Source organism: Leuciscus leuciscus, assembly GCF_965113295.1.
Source record: "Leuciscus leuciscus genome assembly, chromosome: 5".
Taxonomy (NCBI): domain Eukaryota; kingdom Metazoa; phylum Chordata; class Actinopteri; order Cypriniformes; family Leuciscidae; genus Leuciscus; species Leuciscus leuciscus.
Genome location: NC_138729.1, coordinates 13,316,456 through 13,325,074, shown reverse-complemented (window position 1 = coordinate 13,325,074; position 8,619 = coordinate 13,316,456). Strand labels below are relative to the sequence as shown.

The 8,619-nt window shown below is 46.5% G+C and overlaps 1 protein-coding gene across 3 annotated transcripts in view; it reads left to right on the top strand.

Moving 5' to 3' along the window:
• The first annotated feature begins 5,929 nt into the window (after positions 1–5,929).
• Positions 5,930–8,619, top strand: part of npr2 (natriuretic peptide receptor 2) — a 68,942-nt gene continuing 66,252 nt past the window's right edge. For all 3 annotated transcript variants that reach the window (XM_082171386.1, XM_082171385.1, XM_082171384.1), the window contains exon 1: positions 5,930–6,865. In XM_082171386.1, coding sequence (XP_082027512.1) covers positions 6,187–6,865 — 679 coding nt within the window. In that variant the 5' untranslated portion in view covers positions 5,930–6,186. The remainder of the gene's footprint in view (positions 6,866–8,619) is intronic.

Below are 8,619 nucleotides of genomic sequence, written 5' to 3'. Positions count from 1 at the left end.
ATGCACGCAATTGGATAACACTACAACCAATCACAACAAGTTATAGCTTAGCTACCAGCGGAGCTAACTGGTAGATTAGACTCTTACCATATCCAGTCGGCAAAAAAGCAAAAACGCCATTCTTGCAAAGAAATGATTCGAGCGCAGTCTTCTGTTCCTCTTTTAGAGAAAGTCTAAATCTTTCATTGTAGCGGCCAAAGCCGTTTCAAACCAATGGTGTTCAATACATAGCCATCTTGCAATATTTACTCATGACTTTGACGTCGCAACGCTGTCGTCATCTTGCCTCTGGCCCGCCTATATCAGATAACCCGATGTGATTGGTGCAGCTCAGATAGAGGGGCATATTTAATGAGCATCATTACTCCACACCAGAGTAACTCGCTGAGCAAATTCAACTTGTGCTCTCGCGAGAACTCTGGATTACCAGGGTAATATATTACCTTTTATAATATTGATCTCACAATATACTTTGAAATTCTTTCAAACATGAGATCACAAAACAAAAAGCTTATAAAAACAATACAAATTTTAAAGCTTTTCAAAATCATGTAACGGTTTCACTTTATTTTGATGGTCCCTTTAACACATTCTGTTGTCTAGAAGTAACATTGCACCTACATGTCTACTAACTCTCATTAGAGTATTAGTAGAGTATTAGTAGACTGTTAGGGTTAGAATAAGTTGACATGTAGTTGCAAAGTTACTTATTAGTCAGTAGAGTGTCTGTTGGAGGACCATCACAATAAAGAGTTATCAGATATTAAGCAGACAGTACACTAATACGCTAATGAGAGTTAGTTGACATGTTGCAAAGTTACTTATAGTCAACAGAATGTTCAAAAGGGACCATCAAAATAAAGTGTTACCCATGTAACTGCCTTAATATTATATAGCACCTTTTATCCCATTTTTTTTTATTTATTTTTTATTTTAGTTGTTGTTATTCTTTGTTTTAGAAGCTCTGAACTGTAACACAATGCCTTGTATTTGTCTTGTACTTTTTTCGTTGTGCTTGTCTGTAATTGAACAACAAAAAAAGAAAGTCCTCCTGTAGTTACAAATGAACTTGTCTGACCTCTAATGGCAATTTATAAAATGGCAATTCTAGTGTTCACTGTTCAACAGGGATTTTATCTAGGGTAGAATGCAGAGTATAAATCTGAGTGACAATATACATACACTGAACAAAACGCAACACTTTTGTTTTTGCCCCCATTTTTCAGGAGCTGAACTCAAAGATCTACGACTTTTTCTATGTACACAAAAGGCCTATTTCTCTCAAATATTGTTCACAAATCTGTTTAAATCTGTGTTAGTGAGCACTTCTCCTTTCCATCCACCTCACAGGTGTGGCATATCAAGATGCTGATTAGACAGCATGATTATTGCACAGGTGTGCCTTAGGCTGGCCGCAATAAAAGGCCACTCTAAAATGTGCAGTTTAATCACATAGCACAATGCCACAGATGTTGCAAGTTTTGAGGGAGCGTGCAATTGGCATGCTGACTGCAGGAATGTCCACCAGAGCTGTTGCCCATGAATTGAATGTTCATTTCTCTACCATAAGTCTCCAAAGTCGTTCCAGAGAATTTGGCAGTACATCCAACCAGCCTCACAACCGCAGACCATGTGTAACCACACCAGCCCAGGACCTCCACATCCAGCATCTTCACCTCCAAGATCGTCTGAGATCAGCCACCCAGACAGCTGCTGCAACAATCGGTTTGCATAACCAAAAAATGTCTGCACAAACTGTCAAAAACCGTCTCAGGGAAGCTCATCTGCATGCTCGTTGTCCTCATCGGGGTCTCGAACTGACTGCAGTTCGTCGTCGTAACCGACTTGAGTGAGCAAGTGCTCACATTCGATGACGTCTGGCACTTTGGAGAGGTGTTCTCTTCACGGATGAATCCCGGTTTTCACTATACAGGGCAGATGGCAGACAGCGTCTGGCGTATGGCGTCGTGTGGCCAGGGAGGGGCTTTCGCGAGGAGCACCAGTTCGGAAAACCAAGTCCGGTAGGGCCAATGAGGCGCAACCAAAAGGACCTGCTCCTTGTCCTCCCTGATCTTGCACAGAACCTGTGCAAGAAGGCTCACTGGGGGAAACACCTACTTGCGGAGGCCCCGCGGCCAGCTGTGCGCTAGTGCATCCGTGCCGAGGGTCCCCTCGGTCAGGAAATAAAACAAACGGCAGTGGGAAGAGTCTAGGGAGGCAAACAGGTTCAGCTCTCCCAGGATGTGAATGGCTCGAAGCGACCTCAGATGCTTCTGACTCCATAGGAGGAGATGGCGGGCGAGTTGCGACATACGGCGGGAATGTAGACCACCTTGTCGGTTGATGTACGCTACTGTTGCCGTGATGTCTGAACGGACTAGTACGTGTTGGTCCTTGAGCAACGCCCGGAAGCGTTGCAGAGTCAAGCGTACTGCCAACAATCGAGGCAATTGACATGCCAAAGGTCCTGTCCAGGAGCCTTCGGCAGCATGTCCATTGCACATGGCACCCCAGACCGTGGTGGAGGCATCTGTTGAGACAACAACATGCCTGGAAACATTCTAAGGGAACTCGGGCCCGTAGAAAGGAGAGGTTCGACCACGGGGTGAAGGTCTGACGGCAGGCCCGAGTAACTGGTACTCGTAGCGTGCCCTGTTGCCATGCCCATGGACTCGATCGAGAAGCCAGTGCTGAAGCGGTCTCATATGAAGCAGTCCGAGCAGTGTGTTTGCTGCGGCGGATGCCATATGCCCCAGGAGCCTCTGAAATAACTTCAGTGGAACCGCATTCTTGCCCTCGAATTGACTAAGACAATTCAGCTGTGACTGTGCACGTTCGCTCATAAGCTGTGCGGACATGGCGACCAAGTCGATTTCCATACCGAGAAAAGAGATCCTCTGCACGTTTGCTCTTTTCCCAGTTGACCCGAAGGCCCAGACGGGCGAGGTGCCGGAGCACCAGGTCCCTGTGTTCGCAAAACTGGTCTTGAGAGTGAACTAGAATCAGCCAGTCGTCGAGATAGTTCAGGATGCAAACCCCGTGTTGCCGGAGTGGCACAAGGGCTGCCTCAATGACCTTCGTGAAGACGCGAGGGGACAGGGCTAACCCGAATGGAAGGACCATGTAGTGGTATGCCTGCGCCTCGAAAGCAAACCGTAGAAACTGTCTGCGTCGAGGAAGAATGGAGAGATGGTATGGCGAACTCCCCGGAAGCAGGGAGGAGACGAACTGAATCGCATAGCCGAGCCTGATGGTTCTCGCAAGCCAGCGGGACAGATTGAGAAGCTCTAGCAAGGCTCCCAAAAATTTAACCAGCGGGGTCATGTGAACCACAGAGGTACCCATGATGGGGCACAGCGAGGCGGAATGACCGGCCCAGACGTGGGAGGCGTAGCGTCCCGGTGTGGGGGCATGGTCTTATGCCGCGTCCTGACAGAGAAGGCCAGGGAAGGACGAGCGTTCTGCAGGGGCCTGCTCTGACGGGTCTGGCGACAGAGGGGGACGAGAGTGGTGAGGCTGAGTGTCGCACACTGCCGTCCGCGGCCTCTGAGGGCTCAGAGATGGGGGTGTCAGTTCTTCCTTAACCACATTAAGGTGGTTAAACAAAAGATTCTGGAGTGGCCCTGCTACCATCTCCTGGGAAGAACTGCAGCCCATCTCTGAGCTGCCCGTATCAGGAGCGCCGCTTCGCCTGGCGTTTGGCAGGCTGCGGGGCTGGTACAGGCTGGGGCGCCTTCCTGCGGCCACCTCCACGGCGCGGCCCGGGTGAAGGCTGCTGCTGGGGCCGGGCGGGAGGGGCGGGAGCCGCAGGAGGGCGCCCTTGGCGGCAAGCAGACTGAGGCATCTGAGCCGGCGGCTGGGTGAAGGCAGCAGCTAGCCGCCTGGGCAGAACATGTTTAATGGCCTCAGTCTGCTTCTGGGCGGCCGAGAACTGTTGGGTGAAGTCCTCGACCGCGCCGCTGAAGAGGCCAGCCTGGGATATGGGAGAGTTGAGGAACCGGGTCCGCTCAGCCTCTCGCATATCAGCCAGGTTTAGCCACAGGTGTCTCTCCTGGACCACAGCTGTGGACATCACCTGACCCAGGGAATGTGTGGTCACGGGTGGCGGCACACAGCTCTTCCATGAGCCCTGGATCAGCTTTACCCTTGTGCATGTCCCTGAGCATCCGGGCCTGGTAGACCTGCAGGATGGCCATGGCATGCAGCGAGGCGGTGGCCTGCCCAGCAGCTCTATAGGATTTCGCCACCAGGGTAGACGAAAATCTACAGACTTTGGAGGGGTGCTTTGGATCACCACGCCAGGTAGAAGCACTCTGAGGACACAACTGCATCTCAACAGAGCATTCCACCAGGGGGACCCCAGTGTACCCTTTGGCCATGGCCGCATTGAGGGAAGAGAAGGCGGAGGAGGCTGCCGAACGACAATGGTGACTTCCAGGACCTCGTGACCTCCTCATGCACCTCCGGGAAGAAAGGTATTGGGGTGGGCGCTGACAGCCGTCAGCACTCGCCGCCCCCAAAAACCAATCATCCAGTCGCGAGCACTCGGGACAGGGTGGAGGGTTCCATTCCAGCCCGATGCTCGCGGCTGCCCGGAAAAGCATGGCTGTCAATTTCGGATCAGACTCTGGCAATGCTGGCACACCCGAAGGCAGCAGCACACCGAGTCTTCAACTCCGGAAGACTCCAGCCCACCTTGTGATGCGGCGATGGACATCGTCTCATCATCTGGAGCGCCGAATGTGCATCCGAAGATGGTCCCGTAATCTCAGCCTGAACGCTTGCGTGTTGTGGTGTGCAAGAGGGGGGTGTGGCCCGACGAAGAATCGTCGGGGCTTTATGCCACACCGTAACCCTCAGCTCACCCTGGCCACCAGCCAAAGTATCGCCTCTCGCAGAGGGGACTCTACCTCCAGAGAGGTCATTGAGTCTAGACCGCACCACCGCGATGGTCATGTTCCCGCAATGAGAACATGATTCATCCACAAACGCTGCCTGAGCGTGATCTAAGCCCAAACACGCTAGGTAGTGATTGTGCCCACCATATGGCAAAATTAACGGACCCCACCCATAAGCGCACAGGCGAGACATCTTTAAAAAGACGTGCAAGCTTTTTTGTGAGGAGAGGAAAGCTCAGCAGAGTGCTGAAGTGCCCAGGGAGAAGCACACACACTGTTGGCAGATCACTGCACAGATCAGCAGCAGGCAATGCGATCTTGCTGGAACGCGCCGTTGCACCAATACACGGGAGAGCCGCTCGTCTCGTAGTCTCGAATAACTCAAATACAGGCTTGCAGAGGAGTGAAGAGAATGCATTTCCATTGTCCCATGGCATTTCCATTGTCATTAGCTCGTTTTGTAGAACTCAAAGGTGATAGGCTTCTAAGCGAAACCCCCATTTCGTCATTCACTGACGTAACTCGTAGTGACTGAACGAAAGGGAACTACAGTAATCCATATGACCCCAATGGATGGATCAATGTTTTCTGAACTGAAACTATTGGTGTTTGTAAGAAAAATGACAATATTTAAAACTTTTAAACAGTAGACTATCGCTTCAGACCAACTGTAATAAGTTGTTTTTCAAATAAAGATTTCCGGGTCAGTGCTATTATATTGTGCCAAATCTTTTCCTCTTTGGCTAATTGATGAGTTGAAAGAGATGACGTCCAACTCCTCAGTGAGATTTAGTGTGTGCGCATCCGCGTGTGTGTGTGTGAATTTAGAATGAAAGGGCTACCATAGTTTTTACATTGTGCTAGGCTACTTATAATTATAAATCCCCTGAAATTCATCCTGACTCCATGTAGGAGTGCGGTTAATTGACCTGCAGACAGAGGGAGCCATTAACTAGTGTAGTAGCTGTCATGACGTGTAGGGGCTGTACAAGGGCCGCGCGCGGTGAAGTTGCGCTCATCTGGATGTACACACACACACACACGGACGCGCACACACTGAATCTCACTGAGGAGTTGGACGCGAGAAGTCCATCATATAAAGCACCAGGAGACTCTGTCAAGCAATTTAGTTGGCCTACAAGGAAGAAAGACGTCACTAATGGATTGTTCTCTTCATTTGAAAGAGGATTTTTCTCATTGAAGTTTGATTTGAGAAGAATAAATCCTTTTACCTGGCGCGCTCGAACTAGGATTTGTTTGTCAGTTTAAAACGGGATTGGGATTTAGGATGGGATTTAGTTTTTACATTGTGGTACTTATACATGTACTTTTACCGGAATGCAGAACAGAAAAGGGGAATATTACCGTAGCGGTGATGCTTCCCGACAACATTAAGTATTCGTGGGCATCGCCGCGCGTCCTCCCCGCGATCCGTATGGCGCAAGAGAAAATTCAGAAGAGCGGACTTTTAAAGGGATACACTATCAACCTCCTTAATTTTAGCACAGAGTCCGCTGGTTCTTGCTCGGAAAACAAGGCACAGATGATCGCAGTGGACACAAAACTTTACAACAAACCAGATGCGTTCATCGGACCCGGCTGCTCGTATTCGGTCGCGTCTGTCGGACGGTTCGCGTCCCACTGGAAACTCCCCCTGATAACCGCGGGAGGACAAGCATCTGGTTTTGATAATTTTGAAGAGTTTAAAACTATTGTCAGGACGGGCCCGACAACCACGAAACTCGGAGACTTTGTCAGTAATCTACACGTGCATTTTAACTGGACCTCTCGCGCGCTGATGGTCTACCACGACCTCAAACAAGATGACCGGCCGCATTACTTCCTAGCCGAGGGCATTTACATGAGTCTGCAAAAAGAAAACATCACCGTGGTGGCTTTCCCTTACGAAGATCCACAAACTTTAAATTATAAAGATATCGTCACATTCATAAAGGACAACGGGAGAAGTAAGTTTAGATTCAGTTCAGCAAAGGTTCGTTGACAGTTACAATGCTTCAGCATGAAAAAAGAAAGTGCCATAGTCCTTTGAAATAGCATACTGAATGATTACTTAATTCATATACCATGGTAAGCTATTTACGTTACTCCAGGGTACTTAAAAGAATACCATATATTTTGTAGAGTGTAACATTCAAAATTCAACAATGATGCATCCTTCCATATGTGACCCTGGACCACAAAACCAGTCTTATGGGTAATTTTTATTAAATTGAGATGTATACATCATCTGAAAGCTGAATACATAATCTTTCCATTGATGTATGGTTTGTTAGGATAGGACAATATTTGGCCGAAATACAACTATTTGAAAATCTGGAATCTGAGGGTACAGAAAAATCTAAATATTGAGAAAATCGCCTTTAAAGTTGTCCATTTCTATTGGCGATTGTGCTGCATCCATTCACAAAAATAAATGTTTTATATATTTAAGGTGGGAAATTTACAAAATATCTTCATGGAACATGATCTTTACTTAATATCCTAATGATTTTTGGCATAAAAGAAAAATCTATAATTTTGACCCATACAATGTTTTGTTGGCTATTGCCACAAATATACCCGTGCAACATAAGACTGGTTTTGTGATCCAGGGTCACATATATAGAACTAGAAGGATATAAAAAACATATAAAAATGTTCTGTTAGAAAGCAATCATCACAAAGGACAGTGGGGAAAATAAGTTCATTTACATATCCATATGCTATGGTACATCCCAAGATATTTTAAAGAAATAGTACTACCATGTACTTTGGAAAATACCATATATCAAAATACCAAATTTTTACCATCTGGTTTGGTCACTGCTACCCCTCCCTCCCACAGACAGTTTACCTTCTTTAATCAATAAAGCGTGTTTGTGTTATTGCATAAAGCATTCCTCCATGACAACCACACTGATATTCTTGATCCATTACATCTAAAATCTGGAGACTACAATGAGGCATTGATAGCATTTAGTACTGACACCACCTGTGTTCCCCCAGGCTGTATTTTTGGACCTGTGGTGCCCTGTGCAAGTTATTTACAGCACCACCAAAACAGGAGGGCATGCACCCTATTCACTGTTAATAAAGCAATGCAGTCAACATCTATTGACTTCTGTTCAGTTATCTACCAAACACGACTTTTAACAGTCCTTTAGAAGTTCTTTAACTATTGAAAATGTGTAGGTAGAATTTAAAATATATAATTCAACAGAAAATATTTAGATTCATTGAGCACTAGAATAACTTAAGAACTTTTTTTTTTTAATTTGTTTAGTTCCTTACAAAATTACAAATGACCTGGTGTTTTAAAGACCCCAGAAACAAATACACTGAACTTGTATGTTCTTTTATGTTGATTCAAGTAAATTATTCTTGATACAAAATAAATAATAATTAACTTAGGAGGCTGCAGGAAACCCTCTAAATTCATTATTTTCAGCTTGATTCCTTCCTTTGTTACAATGCTTGACATTCTCATGACCCCCTGAGCTGTCAAACACAATTATTGTGGCATGGCTGAAATAATACATGGAATGAGGAGAACACATAATGTCACCAAGGTCTTTGTGTCTTCACTCAGCAAATCAGTGTCTTAATTTTTATTTACTTCCCTTAAGATTCACACAGCACAATTGAATGTATTTTAATGTCATTAATTAAACTAGTTTAGAGTAAATAAGTGAGTACACAGCTGGTCACTGAGTTTCAATGC